Genomic DNA, 22,097 nt, shown 5'->3' on the forward strand with positions numbered 1-22,097 from the left:
CAACAAACGAAAAGGATCAAAGCCCTAGAAAGAGAAATATGACATCTAATTTAACATCTGCAAGCAGAAAAACAGTGAGTACAACTTCCTATGAGCAGTAATTCCTCATCATTCGGAGAAAATTAAATCATGAGGAAGGGTTAATCTTATCTGGGGAAAGCAGCCTTGCATGGTGCAACCTAATCTGAACAGAACAGGTGTCTGGAATTGATGCAAGAGAAGCTTTATGGAATTAACTCTAGTTGTTCACCAGCTGAACTCACCATGCCACAATGAGGCCTCAATGAAGGTTTGTTAGGTAAGTCGCAGTATGAGGCTAAACATTCTGGGTAAACTGCCATACTGTGCTACTGTCCCAGCCAGCGAGGCCAAACGGTCCCCATGGTGACAGCTAATGCGTCCAGCGCTCTGGGCAACGTGCCAACCGCGCCTGTCAGCCAGTTGGCATCGAGGGACGGCGAGCGCAGGATGTCAGTGTACCAGCACGCCGAGGAATTTCCACAATGTTCCCACCGTCTGCAGGGATGCTTTGCGTCAATTCCCGGGAGGGTTTGTTCGCTGGAAATCAGTGCAAACAAAGCGGGAGAGAAAAAAGCGTTTTGTTACTGTGTTGAACTGTTAAACCAGCACGCCAGGGGCGCTGACCTCTGACCTCTGTGTGTGTGGGGCAAATGAAAAGAGAGATTAGCACAGTATCACAGAAGAAAAAGCTCACATCACACAGCTTTATCTGTTAGTTTGTGCCGTATATCGAGCATTAAGCCGTGGAATGTAACTAAATACATTTAGTCAAGTACTGGTTTCCTTTTTTTAATGGCTTTTAACTGAAAAATTTTTAAAGCTGCGCTTCTTTTTATCCTTAATGTTACCTTTTCAATGCCCCTTTTTTTAATCAAATTTTTGTAATTCTGTAATTCTGTTAATTTTACTTGTCTTTTTTAGTCTTGTTTATATTTTTATTGTTCTTATATTCTTTTGCTTAATCCAATACAACGTTATAGGCCCCATTCAGCAGCATAAAGAGTACTTATACTTCTGATATTAGTACAGTTTTACTAATAACACTTTTTCTGAAGTTGAATTTTGAATGCAGGACTTTAATCTGTAATGGAGTATTTTTACATGATTGTATTGGTTAAGTAAAGGATCTGAATACTTCTTCCACCACTGTCTAAAAAAACAACAACAAAAACAAAAGACTGCTGTGATGGATATGTGTGACCATGAATTTGCAGGAGGAGCATCACCTCTGCATCCAAACTGTCCACATTCACAAAAAAACACTCAAAGCTCATCCTTTTAGAGCTGCTTTATGTTTGATTTAATGTCCCCTGCTTCTTAATTTAATTTTAATATTTTTATAGCTCTTTTTCTTATTTTTCTTCTGTGTAAAGCATCTCCGTATTGTGCTGTGTGACATCCATCACCAGCACCGAGCCACACTAACCAAGGTTAAGCATTTAGTTTGCGGCAAAGTTTATGAAAATCCTTAAATTTGCTGATGTAAAAATCTGTAATCTTGCAGCGTGAGTCATATGGCTGAGGAAAAAAAACCATGTGACATATGCAGAAACACAAAGTTTAGAAGTAGAAAATAAAATGCAAAGATGTCACGGTACTGTGAGTGCTCATATTTTGATTGGTAGTTTATAACTGGTTGGTGCAGAGTAAAAAAACCAACACAGTCACCACTTGGCATCAGAGATGCAGCAAAAAAAAACCAAACCAAACTATAATTTCATAGATTATCACTTTAAGTGCTATATACTGTATGCGGTCCAAACTGGCTGCGCAGTCTGAGAAAAAACACCGGACACGTGAGAATCTGTGAGTTAGACTCAATAAAATAAACAACAAAAAAGAATATTGTCAGTTTCATTATTTATTAAAAAAAGAACAAAATCTGAATTGAATAACCTTGCATAACACACATATTATGCATGTGAAGGACAGAAAAAAGCCAGTCACCCAACATATTCCCTAAAAAAAAAAAAAAAAAAAAAAAAAAAAAAAGGGAAAATAAAAACAGTCTCAGAACAAATATTATTATATTGTTCCCTCTTGGTTTCTTCTCTGCAAGCATGAAATTTGAGTGCAACAACATAAGAGCAATCAGTGCAGCTCGTCCTCCTCCACTAGACAGCATTATCTCATCTGAGAAACCACCAAGTTCAGGTTCCTACACATTTCATTATTCAAGATCAGACTTTCACTTTGTTACCTTGATTTAACTTTTTGGTTCCTTTTCAATTTGATTAAAAAAAAAAAAAGTAAGTTAGTTTTCCTGATCTGTGTAGGAACCCTGTTATCACGTATTCCCATGATTCAAAAAGTACAATGTTTCTCTTCTGCATATCTTGAAAAAAATCACAACAGTATCTGTGTATGTATAGTAGAAATAATTCTAGTGTTTGATGTAGCATAGTTCCAGACAGCACCAGGCGAGCATCATGGGGGCAGTTTAGCCTAAAGGTTCAGAGTTTGTGACCAAATGATCACAGGTTATGATCCCTGGACAGATTAAAAAAAAAAAAAAAAAACTTAAATCTCTGTCAGGGAAGAGAATGAAAAGCACATTTCTGTCCCACAATAACGACAACGACTACAACTACTACTGAAATGCCCTTGAGCAAGGCACTGAACCTCCAACTGCTCCAGCAGAACTGCTCAGTGGCTGACAGTACATGGCAGGCAAGTCTCAGGTGTGAATGTGTCAGTGTGAGTGTGTGACCGTTTGACCTCTTCAGGCCTCCGCTGTGAGTTTAAATGTGACTTAAGGTAAGAATAAAGGGCTGAGAATGTGGTGAATGGTGAAATCTCTGATGATTTGGTGTCACAATAGCACTCTGTTTTTTTTTTTTTTTTGTTTTTGTTTTTTTAAATTCTAGAGACGAGAAATGTTTCAACATGTTCAAAACTTCCAGTTCAGCAAAAAAAACCTTCTGGGCTTCACTCGCTCCGACTTCAGAGCTTCAGCGTGTCTAAAGTGGGGGAAGAAAAAAAACTAACCATTCTTGACAGCGGTGAGGAAAGCACGCTCTGGTGACTGACAGCTCATACACAATCACACTACACATTTACCAATCTATTATCAATATCATCATAGAGTGTCCACTAGTTTGATGAAGGCTTTTTAATCTTTTATTAAGTTTGGGGGGCGCTGGTAGCTCACAAGTCATAAAAATGGACTTGCGACTGGAAAGATGTTTGATTTAAGTCTTTGAAGGGAGACTCAGTGAAGCCGTCTCACGTTCCTCAACAGCTACCGTCAAGGTGTCCCTGAGCAAGGCACCTGCTGTGAAGCCCCAGTTGCTCCAGTAGAGCTGCTCAGTGGTCGACAGTAGGATACTGTGGTTGGACTGGGCAGCTCTCAGATATGAAAGTGTGTGGATGTGAAGCAGGGCGCTGCTGAAAACAAAAAGAGCAGACGAGCTCCTGTAATGCTTCCCTGGATAAATAAAGGTAAAATATTCCCACTAACTTCTCCTAGTTTGGATTTTGCCTGAGACCGGTGATCAACAAACAATGTGATGATGGGGTCCCAAGTCGAGTGATCTTCCCTCGGACTGGTGCAGCGGAACTGCCTCAGATTAGAGAAATGTCACTTCTTGGTTTAAAATAAAAATAAAATATTTAAGGACAGCTGTTGGTGGGGAATACCCTCCCTTGGCGCCAGAAAGAAAGGCAGAACAAAAACAACTTGTGTCCCAGCATCATGAGTCCTTAGGAGGGGATGTGGGGGCAGGAGAGGCGCCTACATCGCCCTTTGTTCCCCAGCTGTAAAGGGACCGCTCTCGTGTTGTTGGCCGGAGAGCTATGTGGGTGAGGGTTATCAGGGCAGCATCCTGCTAAATGTAGAACTGGTGTAGCGCCAGCTTGTCCATGAAGGGCCGTACCAAGTTGTCTGTGGCGAAGTAGAAGACCAGGCCGAAAAAAATGGAGATGGGCAGAGCGGGGAGTGCTTTCTTGAAGATGGCGAGGAGCAGCAAGGTCAGACACAGGCCCTGTGGGAGCAGAGAGCCAAAATAAAACACAGAGGAAAGCGCACATTGAAAGATTGTGTACCAAACAAAATCAGCTATGAAGGGAAAAAAAAAGGGGCCTATTACACAATCAAGTGGTTCCCATAAAGTGGGGTTAGATATTGTGCTGAGAGACAGAGATGAGGTTTGCGGTGACTCAAGCTTGACACCAAAATAAGCAGCTGCGGTTACTCACAATGAGGATAGCTACGAAGCAAGCGAGCGTGGTGTTCCAGTCGCCGCTGGCTGCAGCCGAGGCCTTTCCCACCAGCATGCTGTAGAAGATGAAGTCTCCCAGCCCCAGCTTGACGCCCCCTGAGAACACAGGAGGACACCACATTTAAGGTGGAGTCAATTCAAACAAGAGATTCTCTTCAGCTCCACGCCCTCCAACCCCCATAGAAATCTTTTCTCAACTGTAATTACAGTACAAACAAGAGCTCCGACCCCATATTTACTGAAGCTTTAAGTTAGAAAGCGTGTGGGCCCCCAAATAGTACAAACATGAAACCTAGCAATTGCCATAAATAATCACTTCCTAATCTGCTCTGACTAAAAACAGTCTGCAGCCAAAACATAAAGTTGTATTCACATACATACTAATTTCAGAAAAGGGAACACATAAAAAACATTCTTAAAATGTTTTATGTGTTCAGAGAAGAGGGAACTGAAAGATGATTATACACTGAGAAGAGGCAGTCAGACAATCTGGGAATTCACAAGTTTGAATTATAGAGCTCAGCTTCATATTGGGGCTGGCATCTAATTCTAAAATGATCATTATGTACTGCCCTCATATTTTATGATGTAACAATATTTGCCAGTTTTCCTCCCAATAGATGATAGTGATTTTTAATTGTGTATAGAGATAGATTGAAGGACAGGCAGTTGTATAAGAAAGCATTAGCTTCCATTTTGATTATGAACATTAAACTACAAAACATTCAATTGCAAACACATTAAAGATGAAGCATTCAATTAATAATATTAATATCAATAATTAATATGATATTTTTTAATGTACATGGCCCAATCTGGATCAGGAGTTTAAGTATTTGGCCCTGATTTAATTTTACATTTTTACTTTTCTTTTCTTCACTTCTATTTATTTATCTATTAATATTATTTTGAGAGCGTTTTTATTAATCTACAATAGATCAATATAAAACCCATGTGAAACACAGTGACCTGATGGCTTCACTGTCCATTAAAAACCATGCATCTCCTGATTTGTGATAAACTGAAGTACTGAAACTTTATGGGTTTTGAAACTTCTCCTTCTTCCGATGTTACATAAACACATAAAATCTCATTGAAGATTTCTGAAAAATACATTGTCACAAAACTGAAAAGAAGTTGTTTTTCTTTTTCATAAAAAACTGTTTTTCTCTCTTATAAAAAGTCGACATTTGTGAGGTTCATGGTTGTCACAGCACAGCAAGAATATTCTACACCTTTCATTCGCTTCACTCTGTGCTAAACTATTCAATAAGTCAAACAATGGACAGTATGTAGTGCTGAAATTTAGTTTTCATTATCCATCGATCCTTTGAACTGCTGTGAGACAGACATGATGTGTTTTAAAGGGCTGCTGGCACTGATAGCTTTATGAAAGGCCTAATTAACTGATGACAGAGATGACTGAATTGATCAAAGAGATCTGATCTCTTTGCATCTGTCATAACTTTGAATCTAAACTGGTATTTAACTGGTATGATCTATGCTGGGCTACTACACAGGGCAGGACTTTTGATTGACTTTCAACTGACTAATCGTTGCAGCTCTGAAGTGAATTACTAAAATTAAGCTGAAAATAATAATCCAATTATCTACAATGTTCAGAATAATTCACCTGTAAAGCTGTGATTACCCGTCAGAAAAACAAATGTTAGAAAAGGTCACATGTTTGCATTCCCATCGTGTACTCTTCCGAACACCAGGCGTTTTTGTTTGGGTACAAACGTCAGCTACTGTTAGCACTCACTCTCCTCGTCGTCGTCTTCAACAGGACGAGCGGAGGGCATCTGCTGGATCTCACGTCTGCTATCATCAGTTGACTGGAGTGTTCCCAGCTGGTGCTCCTGGTGGCTGATCCAGGATGGGGTGAAGCCTCCGTCGTCCTGTGACGGACTGGAGGGAGCCGGAGACGCCACGGCTGCAGACAAAGTGACACCAGTCAGACTAAACAACACATCACACTGTTTGAATCAGTGTTTTAGAGGAGTGACCACACAGTCCCGATGGCAGACTGTCTGACACCTCACTCACCTTCATGAGTCTCCGGTTGAGGTGAAGCTGCTTCTGTTGAGTTCCTTTTTGGCCTGTCGGTGTCTGCCATGTTGACGAGCCACACCATTGTAGCTGGGGAAGAAGTGAAAGAGTCAAAATATTAGGAGGTTTCAAGGTCAAAAAGTTTGTTTGCATCAAAAATATTTGAAGAAAATTTAAGTGTGTTCTGTAACTGCATGGCAGTAACAGCTGAAGTTGAAGCACTGATTAGAAATTATGTTAGATGTTACGGTGAATTACTAAAATGAGTTGAAGTGGCAGTTTAATGGAAACACTGAAAGATGTTGAAGTGGCAGTTTAATGGAGGCACCAAAGGTTTAAGGAAAGACAGTGACTGTGCTGAAAAAAAAAAAAAGACTGAAAAGAGTTCAAGTGTCATTTCAAGTGACTGTGCTGAAAGTAACCGAAGAGTCACTTGAAGTGAAAGTGCTAAAAGAACATAAAGTGTCAGCTGGAATGAATGCGCTGAATGGGGGTTGAAGAGTGAAACAGTGTAAATGCTGTAAATGTTGATGAGTCAGTTGAAGTGAAAACACTTAAAGCAGTTGAAATGAGCTGAAGTGTCAGTTGATGTCTAACCACTTGGAGCAGCTTGTGATATCTGAAGCACATAAAGCAGTTAAAATGTCAGTTGAAGTAGAAGCACTGAATGGAGTTGAAGTGTCAGTTGAAGTCAAGAGCTTCTAGCTACTGTATGTTTTCTTTAAATTTTGTTTGGCAATGTCAAGAGTTCCTTCACCCCACTTCTGTTTTATTACTATAGGATGTTACTAAATGTAGATGTTTAATCAGTATCCATCTTACAAGTTTGATCTTAAGTTGAATTACTAAGAGGAGTTGAAGTTGCAGTATAATAAGAACCAAAAGTTAAAGGGAAGGCAGTTGAAGTGAATGTGCTGAAAAATGTTTAAATTTTAGTATATTTATGAGCACTGAAAATAGTTGAAGTGTCCATTCAAGTGACTGTGCTGAAGGTTATTGAAGAGTCTGTGCTAAAAGAACAGGAAGTGTGAGTCCGTCTTACAAGAGTAGATGAGAGCTGGAAAGATGGGTTCGTTCCTCTCCTGAGCCGTCTCCACCAGGATCCTTAGAGGCCCTTTGGGACAGAGCACCGCTAACAGATCTGTGAGAGGAAAGAAGACAGAGGCCAGACAAGGGATTTTAGCCACGAAACAGAAGACTCTTTGAGAAACCAAAACCAGCACCCTGACATAACATCTGTGATAATCGGAGGAAGAGACTGAGTGAAAACACAGTTTTTGGAGTAGAGAGCCCGTCTACAAGTTTGATTGCGTTAAAAAGAATAATGTGGCCATTAACTGTATGTTTACTTACTTTTTAATGAAATAAATCCAATAAAGTTTTGCGTATATGACAGAATAACTCTAGACCAGGATCTAAAAATCAATCAATATCTGTTAAATATTTCTTCTCGGATAAGGAAACTGATGTCAGATAAAGTCACTGCCACACTAACTGGCAACTCTTTGAGATACATCATAATGTGAACCCACTAGTTATTCTCCATCTTTTGACTTTGTGTACACTGTCTCTGACCCAGAGACAAATGAAGAAAAACTGAATAATTTAAATGTACTTAAGTGGTAGTATCTGAACCTCTGCAAACTGTAAGTCAATTCTATTGGTCAATAAAGTTATTTTTTAGCAAGTACATTTCATTTACTGGTAATTTACAAGTGCGGAAAAATTTTGGATTCTTTGAACACGAATCCAAAATCTCTCCATGATTGATACGTCTTCTATACATGAACTGCTCTCATTAAACACACCTCTCTAATGTGTGAAGTAAAATCAAACACCTACAATTATTGGTCTCTATTATTATGATTCGTCCCCAGTTTGAGCAACCACTTCTGCACTTTAGATATCAGTAAGAAAGCAGCTTACAGGAAATGGGCCACTGTTTTCGCTGGCAGAGTGGCAGTCTTAAGTTCAGCATAACCCAGTCACCCTCAGACTTCCTTTCCTCATAGACTTGTCTTTTAGCACAGATAACATTAAAATATCTGTGTAAAGGTTTGAGATCTTGAGACACATCCTTCCTTTTAGCACACCAATGATGATCACTCTTTATTGCATACATACTGTTGAGTATGGTATATACATCATAGTTACACATACAGAGTGTGTTTCTGTTAAAAAGTTTTATGCTAGAAAAGGTTATACTGCTAACATGTTCTTCCTTTTTCTCTTAAAAAAAAAAGTATGTTAATCAAATCTAAATTTACTATCTTAAAATAAAGATGGTTACATTACATATTTTTAATTTTCCTCTCTGTCTCCATCTCTGTCTTCCTCAAACACTGTCGTCCTGTTATGGAATACAACCGGAAAAAGGAACCAGATGACTGAACTTTGCTGCTCAAAAAAACATCATCAAAGGTTGAGTAAGGAGATCAGCTTTCTTCCCTAAAAGCACACAGAAGTCAGAGCAAAACGAAGCGGAGAGGATTTACCGTAGACAGATATGACAGCTAATATGAGCCAGGCGGTCCACTCTGGCAGGTACTTGATGAAAACCAGGGCCATGAGGGCGCTGATCATGATGAGGTAAGCCTGCTGGAGCCGCAGCGGTCCTTTCCAGTGAATGCACATCATGCCCACCACTCCGAAGTTCCAAATTATTATTGCCAAAGTGAAATAGTCCATTGCCACATTGTAGGTCTTGAAAACCTCTCTGTTGGACAGATCAGATACATCACATGTCAGAAATACCTGGAAAGACTCTAATATAAATTAGACAACTTGGGTTTTACGAGAATGTAAGGAAAGCATGGAAATGGAATAAAAAGTTGAAGTGTGGCTTACTTGAGGTAGATGTAGGAGAAGAAGAACAGCAAGAGGAGGGAGGAGAGGAAGAGCCAGCCTTGGATCACCTGTGAAGGCAAAGATCAGACTTCTGTTTCAACAAATCAGTACTCGCAAATACTTGTTACTACCAAGACTACCAGATGGGTGGGGTTTTACCACAAAGGGCAACACAATGATCACAAGAGTTTAGACAAAGTGAAAATCCATTGTCCTGATGTGCTCAGCTCCACCTGTCTGGTGCCGTGTATGTCTGGTTTAAGCAAGAATTTGAGTCTGGGTTTTTGGTGTTTTTTATTAATCAACTATACACAGTCACATTAACATTTTCTTGACTATTTCTGGGCTGAATTCAGTTTTTTTTGCACCTGTTAGGGTAGAACAACTTACACAACTCTATTGTTCTTACAGACCCTTCTCACAGCAGGGTCACAGTTGTAGCAGGTAAAGCACAGGTGGAACTAATGACATTATGATGGCTCTGTTCCACTGGAATGTTCCAGTAAACCATGTGCCCCAATGTACCAACGTGCAGAATAAGAGGGCCATGAAACTGGCACACCTACATGGAATGCAGCCATATTTATTAATAAGTTCACCTGTGTTCAGCAAGTCAGAGCGCATGCTGTTAAAACTATTAGTACATGGAGTTTGGTTACATAAGGTAATTCCCAGCAAAACCCCACCTAAAAGGTGTAATGATTCAGAAGAACACAAAGTGTACAGGGCCTTAAGTACCCTTTAACGTGACTATTTTCACGCTATAAAAGTGATGCAATAGATGATTTCTCTGGAATCTTGTTCTTGGCAGAAATTAAAAAACTTTCTAGGTGCATCAATGAGAGCAAAAATGTCTCTACTGAAACCTAACTAATGACATATTAAAAAGGGTTAAGGAGCCTCTTAAAGGAATAGTTTGACTTTTTGGGAAATATGTGTATTCATTTTTTTGTCGAGAGATACCACTCTCACATCTGTATGGCAAATATGAAGCTTCTGCCAGCTGTTGGTTAGCTTCGCTTAGCACAAAGACTGGAAACAGGGGGAAACTGCTAGCCTGGCTTAGTTCAAAGGTAACAATATCCACCTTTAAGCACCTCTACAGCTCACTAATTATCTTATTTGTTTAATCTGTATAAAAAGTGTGTGGGTTTATGGGGAGATTTGTGGACTATTTCTTGGCTGGCAGCATTGACTTCCTGGAGTTTTGTTGTTATCACGAGGAGACACATTTCCACAGGCTGTGGTTGAATATCAGCCAGATCTACCAATTTAAAATCACGTTAAAACAAACTTCAAACATTGTTATCTCAGTCACCTTAGGTCTGCACTGAATAGGACAACAGCACGTGTGGTGCGGCGTGACGTGACAAGTGGTAACACGTACCTTGTAGCAACGGTATTTGTATAACAGCACCAGCACCAAAGTCATGACGATGATCACAGTGATCATGATGGTGGCGTTCAGGATGGAGTTGAGGGCTCTTTGTGCTACTGTGTCTGTGTCTTCAGGGAAGGGTGTGTAGATCCTGGGGGTGAAAATTCAAGGATACATTACAAAGACACATCTGAGACAAAGAAACAGAAAGTCAAAGTATAGAAAATATATAATTAATACAGTAAAGAAAACATTAACTTATTGAGCTCACTGTATCGTGTCATTTTAGAGGTCTAATAACACATTAAAATATATTTTCTGTGTGCAGTGGCTTTAATTATTACAACTGCTTGCCTTCAATGTTAGTGCCATTTATGTTCACTCTGCTATTACAGGGCTTTTAGATTGCTCTGGCTTAAGATTTAAAATGTCAAGTTTATGTGCTCTGAGCCTGACTCAGTCTCTGCTTTAATGATCTTATGCAATTACAGTATTGTCTTGGTATTCAAACTATGTGGGTATGATATACTAACTCCACCTAGTGGCACTGCAGCCACATTACATTTCATTCAAATGAGATCAAATGAGCTTTGAATCTGGCTGGAGTCCCGCCCTATTTCCCCATCTATCACAATCTGTTTGATAAGGGTCATAACACTCACAATCTCTGCCCGTCATTCTGGGTGTAGAAGCTGACAGACTTTATGGTCGCCACAACGACTACCATGCAGAGGGTCACGGGCACGAACAGCATGATGACGTGCTTGGCTCCATATTTCAAGGTCAGCTCCTCGTCCTCATCGTCCTCGGTCTCCACCACACGAGGAGGCCGAGCGGCGGGCGGCTGCCCGTTCTGCTCCGGCCCGCTGCTGCTGCCGCCGCCGCCGCCCCCACCACCATCGCCTCCACCTCCTCCAGCTCCTGAGCCTCCCCTGGAACGAGCTCTGGTCCCTCCAGCCTCTTGGGGTTGCTGAGTGGGTTCTGGGGCCGTATTGGTCTCCTGTTGTTCCTGTCAGTGTGGGAGACATAAGAATTATATGTTTGTACATGTACCCTAAATGTACAGGACTTTGTAGAATAGTGGTGTAGAGAAATATGGTATAAAAAGCATATTTCTACCTCGATATGTCTCTTTTTTTTGTCATGCATGATAGTTAACTGAATATCTTTTTGACTGTTGGTCGGACAAAACAAGATATTTGAAGACGTCACCTTTCAATTGTGGAAAATTGTAACCATAAATTTTCACTAATTTCTGACATTTTATAGACAAAATGATTAATCGATGATGAAAATAACTGTTAGTTACAGGTCTAACGCCTGTTAATCAAATCTTTTATCGTGGCATGGTTCAGTACAGTCACAACAACTGATAAAATATGAATATGTTTGGTCCTGATGGACCTGAGGTGTAATACACATAAAATGTAGCTGTAATGTTCCTCTTTCAATTCTGGGTAGGAATCTTCATCACTTGTCATCCCTCTCTGTCTCCCCAGTCACTCCTTACTACGAACAGTATTTATGGGTCATTTTATGCCTCAATTTGGAGGACTGATAGTACAGACAACACAGGAACCAATGGGAGAAAGATAGGGAATGACATTAAGGTCCCTGGCCAGAATTGACCCTGGGATGTTGTGGCTCTTGGCTGATGGTCATTGCCATAGGCCACCAGGGCATCCACTACTATTGCAATTTTGTCTATAAATTCTAGATTTGGAGGCCATGTGAGCATGAGAACCAGAGATTTTGAAAAATCTGACATGGGAATTTGCCACATTAACAATAATCTACTTTCTCTACAAGTTCTAGATAAGCATATCCATCATATTATCAGATCAACTACACTCAACTCATTATGTTTTTGTTGGCAAAAATGCCAACAAATTGGACAAACATTGCAGCAAACTGTTATCAGGCTCTTTGTGTTTTCCTTTCAGAGCTTAACTGGCACATTTACACACGCTAGCCCAGTTCCTCCAAGGATAACAACACAGCGCTGGTTCCCACTCACCCCGAGGATCTGTCCCGTCAGGACAAAATAAAGGAGGAAAATCAAGGAGACTCAACTAAAACTGTCAAGCTGCCAGGCGAGTCAAGACATGCAGCAGCGCAGACATGAAGCAATCTCACCGAGTACACAGAAATGAAGACAGGAAGCATCTCCAGAGACTGTTCTGAATAGGAAAAGCTGCCACAGCTCTTAAACAGGCTGCTGTACAAAATGACCTCACTCTGTGGTGCGCAGCATTGTTTCTCAGGCCTGGGAAGACAGCCAGTGTTGGTCCCAAGGACAAAAGAGATAAAGACTACTTTTGGATACAGTTACTGAGGGAGGTAATAGTATAGTAGTATATCAAAATCTGTGTTAAAAGACCGTAACTGGACTGACTAAGCTGTCTGACCTCATCTATGATCTAGCTGACTGATCATAATTTCTTGGTCAAGGCAGAAATTAAATGCTTTGTAGTTTCCCAAGACAGAGAAATGTTGTTGTTCTGTACATGCACTGAGAAAGAAAACTGTTAGAACATTGGACAAGGATTAGGGTTATTAAGTAGGGACTGTGACAGTAAAGGGGGACTTTGACTCCTCCACTAGGTAAGGGAGGCCACACCTTTATTTACAGTAAATCAAAAGGTAGGGAGGAAAGTGTCACACTTCCTAAAGTTCCTGCCTCAGAGATTCAAAGTCTAAAGAATTTGTTCTAGTGTGCGTCACTACTTATTAGAACATAATCGTCCTGTCCTGGGTAATTTACAGAATGAAAGGCCAAACAAAACCAAAATATCAGACTAAAATATCTCCAGTTGTGATGTCAGACACTGACTAAGAAACAGATGGCTCTTTCATCATGCACTTGCCACCAAAACCCTTGGTTGCACTAAAATGTTGGGCAATCCTTACTCAATACAAGTACAGAGATACAGAACCACTGTGACATACTGACCATATTGTTCTCAATATCCTCTGCATTGCTCGCCATGGTTGGCTTGGCTGACACTTGTCCTCACATGCACACCAAAGTCTTTTGCCCTGATGATAGAAAATAGGAGACAATATTATGACACACAAAATGGGTACAACAAAGATATAACTGTGCACCATCTATTTTAATGCAATATTCACATGCCCATGTGTACAATGAATGAGATATTGGATGCTGTAACCATTCATCTTATCCACACTGGCTGTGACGTGATCTGTGACTATCATGACACCACTGTAGGAGATGAGGAACAACATTCACATTGCATAATCAGTCAGCAAAAATGTACTGTAAAGTTCAGCTGAAGTTAAAATTAGGTCTTGGCAGTCTGAATTAGACAAATAAAATGAGTATGTTCCGCAGTTAAAGTCTTTTTGGTGGGAAACACAAACACTTTGTGTTTCCTGGCTGAGCTGCAGCAGACGGATAGTAACACAGAGGTTGTACATTTGGGAGATATCAACTTGATTTGTCAAAGTCAGACAGTTGAAGTCTTGTATACTTTAAAATGCATTTTGCACTGAACGAGGATGGTGGACTTTGCACCAGGAAGGGATCACTTCAGTATGGACAGGCGGCGACTAATAGCTATTTCAATTTAAATATGATTTAAGATAGACTTGAAAAAAATCTTTACATAGTTTTTAAAAAAATATGAAAGCAACCACCTGATTCATTAAAGGGTAGGTTCACAATTTTTCAAGTGTGTCTTAAAACAACAGTCAGGTGCCCATATGAACACTGAAGGAGGTTTTCCTTGCTGTTAATCAGTCCTCCTGTTCATACTGGCTATTTAAAGATCCCTTTTAAATGCAATTTCACTGTAACTGATGGGGGCCAAAATCCAAAGTGTGTCCACACAGTCCACAAAAATGTATTTAAAATTGTTACTGAGGCATATATGAGGCTTCAGCAGTCTGAGTTAGTCATATCAAGTGGATATCTGCCACATTTACAGTCTTTTTAGCATAAAATTCTCTCTTTGTGTTTCAGTGTTTCCCTGTTGAGCTGCGGTGGAAGTATAGTAACAAAAAGAGGGACTTTGACACTATTAAGACTGTAACACTGAAAGATATCTACTTGATGTGGCTATTTGGACAACTGAAGCTTCATATTAGCTTCAGATAAACATTTTTGCACAGAAGGAGGACTGTGGATTTCGTCCCCCATCACTTCCATTGTAAATGCATTATGAAGGGATCTCATAATGGTCAGTATGAACAGGAGGAATGATTACAGCAAGAAAATCTGGGTACCTGTTTTTAGACAGACTTGAAAAAATGTGAACCTATACTTTAAGTAAGTTATACAGCTAGAGATCACCATGTGGATATTAGAGTGACAAATACTGATCAACAGATTTTCAATCATTTACTCCTGCGGGAAAGTAACGTTCACATTACTATTATTATTCTCTTGAGCTTCTGCTAATGTCACTTCTTGATAAGTAGCAGGTAGTTAGAGGGCGGTTACGTTATTTATCTAACCGTATTCATTCTTCACAGTGGTATTTTATCATTAGCGAGTCGCTAAAATGGCTAGTTAGCCAATAATGTCATAACGGCAGAGCAGGCAGCGGCCGCGGCGGGTAGCTAACGGTTAGGTCAGATAACCAGCCACAGCTCAAAGTTAACATAGTTCCTGAATAGCAGGCTTAAAAGAGGAAACTTACCTACTGTGGACAGTTGTTAATTTCCTGGATTTTGTACTCTGGCGTGGTCCGAAGTAGGTTTTAAACCCGGACACTTTCCCTTCTTTGTTGTTCCTGTCTTCTCACAGAACATCCGGCCGCAGCCGTTAACTGCTTCCTGAGGGTTGCGTTCACGATCAACGTACTGTGTATGAGATTTATTTTTAATTTTGTTTATTTTTCTTTACGCTCAAATCACAACGTTAGTTCCAATAAACCACACCTGTTTATATGTGAATACACAGACTCAATTTCAGCTCGTAAAGCAGCCCGGAAACTAAAATTAACAAAAACAAAACCGTTACAAACTAGATTAAATTAGCCTCAGCTTTGGTTGGTTGTGCTTCCGGTGACAGAGGTCAACTCGCTCCTGAAGAGGCAAGGATCCAAGAAAACCGTTCAAAAGCGACCGTTAAAAGCATGGTTAGTACACTGTGATATAATATTTACTGTACAGCTTTCTATGTTTCACGGGGTTCATTCAAGTTTAAAGGAAAGTGTCAGTTTTAACGGTTTATTTCAGCAGAAGAGCTGTTTGAAAAGCTTGCAGGCTGTCTGCTAACGTTAGCATGAATGTGTTGAGCAGCTAGCTAGCTAGTTGAGTAAGATGCATACACACACACACACACATACAAACACACACACACAAATTAGTAATACACACAATAAAAGTTGACCTATAACAATAAAAATTTGCTTGAAAAGGTGACTGCACTATATATTAACTAAAGACTTGAACTACAAGTTCCTGTACATATGGAGATTGTTAAATAATTCCACAGTGCAAAAATAATGTGCAATGGCAGTAAGTAAAGTGACTAAACTGTAAGCAAATGGACATAAAGTGACTCTGACAGTAATTAAAGTGACTATAACAGTAAACACAAACAGGAGCAGAGCATCAGGCCCAATATTCAACTTCTCCCATTTGCAACAAACCAAAGACACACAAAGGACAGATTTACTGCTTTTTAGCACTACGTTAGTCTAATTGCTGTGGCTATATATGTTCATTTTTTGTCTTTTTCCCATAGGTAGGTCAATATTGGCTAATTCAAGCTATTAAATCGCATGACGAATCAGCTATGTGTCTGTTTACCTGACTATTGATTTAGAAAGGCTTGCAGTGCTAATATTTGTGTTCCTAATATTTTGTCCACTCTATTAACATACAAGAGGAGGGCAAAATATTAGGAACAGTTTTCAATATAATACACTCCAGAACACCACCACCACCCACTACGACTTCAATAATAAATATAAAGTAGAATTATCACCTTTCTGACAATGTTAATAAAAACCGAGAATGTATGAGCTTCATAAATGTAGAATTTATGGCAGAGCTGTTGTATTGGACTGCATTTGACTGCACAGGTGTACCTAATGAAGTGGCCAGTGAGTGTATAATCATAACTATAATATACTATTTGCTTAGCATGCACTGTTCAATGATGTTAATATGCTATAGTACACTGTACATTAGTGCAAGTCAGGTGGGTAATGCTATGGTAGTGAGGTGCATGATTGTCCATGGATGTTAGAATTAAGTGTACATTGAAACAGAAATAATGTACGCAAAGTAAATACATATGTAACAGTATATACAGACAGTACTTTAAAGATTATCAAAATATGAATCTGAGTTATAACAGATGTGATGGATGATGTAATAAAAGTCCAGGTGGGCAGTCTGTCTTCACTGTCAGAGGTGTCCCCTCTACTGACACAGAGAAGCGTCACTGTACAAACTGATGGCAGTTGGCAGGAATGACTTCCTGTAGTGTTTATTTGTCACAGCGGAGCTGAAGGAGTCTCTAACAGAAAGTGCTCTGCTGTTTGACCAGCAGGTCATGAAGGGGATTCCCTCCATGATGTGTAACAGATGATATTTATTTAAATACAGTCTAACCATGTGTGTTTTGTTTTTCAGTCCCACACCATCCTGCTGGTGCAGCCCACCAAGAGGCCAGAGGGAAGAACATACGCTGATTATGAATCAGTCAATGAGTGTATGGAAGGTAAACTAATTGTGATTTTTTTTTTTTTTTTTTTTTGGCTCTGCTCTTCTGACAGACTGATCTATCCAGTGATATGAAATTACATTTCTGCTCCTATTTGGTTTTGTTGTGTATGTTTTTCTTGCAACCTTCAGCACTTTTGTTGCCTGTCTCTCCATCGCAACACAAATAAGAGTCACATTCAGACATGCACCTTGTTCGATAAATGTGACGGCAATTTTACACGTTGGTCTCGGGTTTAAATAAGCTCCAAGTCATATTTCTGTAAAAGTTACAACTGCAGTTTTGCAATATGGGCTTCATCTGTGTAGCACAATATGACTCAAGTCTGAATTGGTAAACGGTTGTGTTTAATCTATTTATAATTACTGTGGTCATGTATGCATCTTGTCTGTTCTCACATGAGGAGATGATGATGGTTGTTGTGTGTATGAATAAAACCAGGCAACTACCTCAATATTTATGAAGTCATTCATAAATACACATGTAACATGACATGTAGTCTATTTTTCACACACATTAAGTGACAGATGTTGGTATACAGCTTATGGTTTGGTTCGATCATGACCTAGAAATAGATTTATGTAGATTTAACTACGAACTCAGCCAACAATTTACTGAAAGTGAAATAGTAAAACAATCAGCAGCAAGGATCAAATCAAATCGGTGTCCTGTCCACAGAAAATGTATCATGTTCTTTTTAAAAATTTTCAACAAATTGATGGGAAAAGTGTTAAAAAGTTTTACATTTTCTGTCGCCTGCACAGGTGTGTGCAAGATGTACGAGGAGCATTTAAAGAGAATGAACCCCAACAGTCCATCAATAACATATGACATCAGTCAGCTGTTTGACTTCATCGACGACCTGGCTGACCTCAGCTGTTTGGTGTAAGTTTCATAATCTTCAGTACATGAAAACTGTGCAGCCCCACCCGCGGTAAACCACAGAGGACAGTAGCGCAACCATAAGTAAACGCAGTAGACACTCTACACTCAGCTGAAATGAAAAAAGTGCATCTGAATAACATAAATGAACATAGTTTCTAGTGTGTTTTGCTGTCATTTATGGTCGTGCTACTCTCCTCTGTTCTCTGTTTCATCATGGGCGGGGCTGAGCCCACACAGCGCAGCAGAGCAGAGACAGTGAATCAGGTCAAGTACTCAATTTGACAACAACTACACTCTTTACGTTACTGTAAGTGCAATAAAACCTTTGCTAGTAAAAAGCCAAAAAGGAACAAAATAAACGATGGAGCATAATATGAAATGATAGACATTTTCTCTCGTCACATGATATATATCGTCATATGGCACAGCCCTAGTGTATGCTTCTAGTAGTGTATACTGCTATACTTTTTTGGAATTGAAGTAAGTGAGTCCTGACCTTCAGTGAATTGTGTCAGAGATGTTTCCACTGGCTTTATTATAGAGAAAGTCCATAATAATGTCTCATCACAAGACACCAAATATCAACACAAAATATGCACCATAAGTGACAGTGTCTCACTTAAACAATATTTTTTGTCGTGCACTTTGTGTTATCCCTACACTGCCTTTTCATAGCAGCTTTAGACAAAACTATGGAATGTAAAGTGACGTAAAAACTAATAAAACAGGAAAATATTTTATGTGGTTATTTTAAAAAATAGTACACAACATTTGTTGTGCCTGCACACTAACTGCAAACAAATCTATTTTAATAGACGACAATCGAATCCCAGCCGGATCTTCGTCAGTTCAAAAAAATGTAGGAAAAGTATGTTTAAATAAAAAATCCTTTTTTAAAAAAATATATTTGTTCGAACTGACAAAGATCCGACTGGGATCGAATTACTATCAAAATGTATTTGTGATTGATGATTTGCGTATAATACGCTCCTCCTAACTGCTGTCTCCTGCTGTCGGTTGGAAGTTGACAGGTGTGTCTCAGAATCTACCTGTTTATGTATACTCTCTCTCTGGGAGAGCCTCCCTAGATATGAGGAGGGACACGTTTGAGAAATGGTCTAAATCTATACAGAAAGATTAAAAAACATAAGCCTGTGGGAATCAGTTTGTCATCCAGAGACACAACAACACTTGTCTATGTCAGAATGAGGATTTCAGACATTTTAGAAATGGAATATTGACACACTCTTTGTATAAAATGTAATCAGAAACTTTGCAAGAGTAAAAAAGATGAAGTATCCTTAACAAAAACGCTCTCTTGATAGTTTACGACTCAACATCTGGATTTTCTCTGTCAAAACTGCACTATGTCCATATGATACAGCATTGCTCTTTGTAGTCATTTATTCTTACCTTTATTCGACTTTTTAGCTCCATCAAAGAGAGAAATCTAAAATAAGTTTCTCACTCGATAAATGTTTTTTTTCCTCTGTGTGAAAGTGTTGCATGTCTCTCAGTAAATGGCATCTCCCAGGCAGATTCTACATAGTTTATGCAGCTGAGACAAAAGAACTTAATATAATTTCTCGTGCTGCCTCAGGTATCGCGCCGACACACAGACGTACCAGCCGTACAACAAGGACTGGATCAAAGAGAAGATCTACGTGCTGCTCCGCCGTCAGGCCCAGCAGGCAGCAAAGTGAAGCTTCTGAGGGACTGGATAGAAAGATGGGTGGGGGGGTCGGGAGGGGGTCAATATTATTTTTCCGTTCTGTAACCTGTGTTCAAAAGGTTTGAGTAATTTGTTTTGAAAAAGTTTTTTCACAAAGTTTTAGATTTGTGTGTGTGTGTGTGTGTGTGTGTGTGGAGGGGGGGAGGGCGGGATTTTGTATTTCTAATGTTTGACTTATTAATAAAGATTTCCTTTAAATAACAACAAACCTTCTAAATGATGTTTTCTTTTATCACATCTGTCTATTTGTTTTGCTGCTTTCTTTCTTCATCTCACCAGTTTTTTAAATTTCTGATTTGCCTTTTATTATATAATTTATTATTTATTTATCCTTTTACTTATTTTCTTTTCTTTTTCTTATCTTTTTTGCATATTTCTTGTCTGTCTTTTCTGTATTACTGTCTTATTACTAATTTCCCCACTTTTCACTCAATATTGGCAAATAAGCATGTCTTGAGTTATTGATTTTTTTAAAATTATTATTTTTTACTGTACGTGGGGAAAAATAGGCTACTTGTAGTTTACTAGACTTTCAAAATAGGTTAGATGACACTGGTTTCTGTTTTTCTGTCCAGTCATTTCTCCTTTTTGGTCTTTCTTTTCCATTTCTGTTTCCTTTCCTGTCATTTTAATTTTTTTTTTACTTTTTTGTTCCTCATTTCGTTTTTTTTTTTTTTTTTTTACACAGTATTCATTATATAGTTATTACTGTACGGTGCTGACTCTAGAAAAGTGCTAAGAAGGATGACAGTTTGTTTTTCAGTTGTGCACATCGTAATTTCCCCTTTTTCTCGCTCAATATAACTAGTGGCAAATAAGCGCGTCTATTGATTTTCTTACACTATGAACGGGGGGGGAAATGCTTACAGTTACCCGGACATTTAAAACGATTGGGGCTGAAGTGAATACTATAAAAATGAACTTAAATGAAATGTAGAAAGAAACATAGGTAACCGGGATGAAGGTGAAGCGCGGGGATATTTGAAGCGTCTGCCGCCTGCCGGAGCGCAGGAGGCGGCCAGTCTCCTCTCCTGCAGACGCGCTGCTGAATCTGGATCCTCGTCGCCTCTCAGTTGTGTGTGTGTGTGTCTGTAAAAAATTTTTTTCCACCTTTGTGTTGTGATCGGCTCTCCCAGTCTGTTTCTCACACCCACCCCGGTACCCCCCAACACACCCCTCCTCCTCCTCCTCCTCCTCCTCCTCCATCTCCTCCTCCTCCATCCCACCCTACCCTACCCCATCCACCACCCCCACCACCACCCCCTCTCCTCCTTTTAGCATCTGAAAAGACCACTGAGTGAGAATCGATGGCGCAGAGGCCCGCTTGACAGGACAATAAACCACAAAGAAGGGGTGAGTTTTTTTCTCCTCTTGGTTGCTTTTTTGAATTGCGGAATTACTCTAATGGCACAACGATAAGAGAATCGCTCGGGGCGGCTGTGAGGAAATGATATTTAACACAAGGCATCTTTTGTTACCGCGATATGATTTACAGCAGGCATCAGCTGCCGTGGTCCCACTCCAAAAAATAATTAAAAAAAAAAAAAAAAAAGAAATCAAGAAAATACCACAAGGAGCAGCCAGCGGCTCCACATCCAGCATCGTTTTGAGGGCATTAATTTCTCATGGACACACATTCACCTTACGTAACCTATAAATGCATCACTGTGGCCACCACGTCCTGTTATTGCAAAAGAATAGCATGCACTTGCCGCTGCAGGTTTAGATGAGGGTCGTTTGCCTGGATTTCATTGGGCGATGCGGTACCTTGAGGGTGTTAATGCGGTTGTCGTGTTGTAAACAAAATATGTCAGCGGGATCGGAGAGGGAGGTTTGTCTGGCTTTTTTAAGGGACCTCCCCGGGAAATTGAGCGCAAGGCAGTGAGTAATGTTATAATTGGCTGTGCCGAGCTTTTCCACATTGCTTCTCTCTATCCACCCCCCCTCCCACCCCCCCCTCTCTCAGCCATGAGGACAAGTCACATCCAAGGCGCAGGGGGAGCCATCTATTTACAGCTGAGGCGTACACATTTGCTTCTCTCATGTCTGTGATAGCCACAACAATAGCTTCCATTTTAGTCATCAGCCTCAGGCATAATCAATACGGGCAAAAAATATGATGCTATTGGTAAAGATTTGATCCAGTCTCCCCAGATGTCTGCAACAACAACAAAAAAAAAATCACACCACTGCTGCCCACAGCTGAGGAGAAACTGATGAATCATATATTGATCTTATGTCTCACTGCTGAGATGAGAA

General features: G+C 39.8%; 2 protein-coding genes across 3 annotated transcripts; one reads left to right on the top strand and one right to left on the bottom strand.

Annotated features, from left to right (window-relative positions):
- Nucleotides 1-1,864: 1,864 nt before the first annotated feature.
- On the bottom strand, nucleotides 1,865-15,353 carry psen1 (presenilin 1). 2 transcript variants are annotated; one of them, XM_044375370.1, is made up of 11 exons: nucleotides 15,187-15,353; nucleotides 13,472-13,557; nucleotides 11,181-11,527; nucleotides 10,528-10,669; nucleotides 9,141-9,208; nucleotides 8,789-9,009; nucleotides 7,336-7,434; nucleotides 6,291-6,383; nucleotides 6,007-6,177; nucleotides 4,219-4,337; nucleotides 1,865-4,004 (listed from the first exon to the last, which is right to left on the bottom strand). In XM_044375370.1, the coding sequence occupies exons 2-11, from the start codon at nucleotides 13,505-13,507 to the stop codon at nucleotides 3,849-3,851; spliced, it is 1,452 nt and encodes a 483-aa protein (XP_044231305.1). In that variant the 5' UTR covers nucleotides 13,508-13,557; nucleotides 15,187-15,353; the 3' UTR covers nucleotides 1,865-3,848. The 2 variants fall into 2 exon arrangements, with proteins under 2 accessions (XP_044231305.1, XP_044231304.1); XM_044375369.1 differs by having other exon boundaries at nucleotides 15,183-15,353.
- A 161-nt stretch (nucleotides 15,354-15,514) lies between these two features.
- On the top strand, nucleotides 15,515-19,869 carry LOC122998458 (enhancer of rudimentary homolog). Its single transcript, XM_044375371.1, has 4 exons — nucleotides 15,515-15,623; nucleotides 17,131-17,218; nucleotides 17,986-18,106; nucleotides 19,707-19,869. The coding sequence occupies exons 1-4, from the start codon at nucleotides 15,621-15,623 to the stop codon at nucleotides 19,807-19,809; spliced, it is 315 nt and encodes a 104-aa protein (XP_044231306.1). The 5' UTR covers nucleotides 15,515-15,620; the 3' UTR covers nucleotides 19,810-19,869.
- The last annotated feature ends 2,228 nt before the right edge of the window (nucleotides 19,870-22,097 follow it).

This window comes from Thunnus albacares, chromosome 15 (assembly GCF_914725855.1).
Source record: "Thunnus albacares chromosome 15, fThuAlb1.1, whole genome shotgun sequence".
NCBI lineage: Eukaryota > Metazoa > Chordata > Actinopteri > Scombriformes > Scombridae > Thunnus > Thunnus albacares.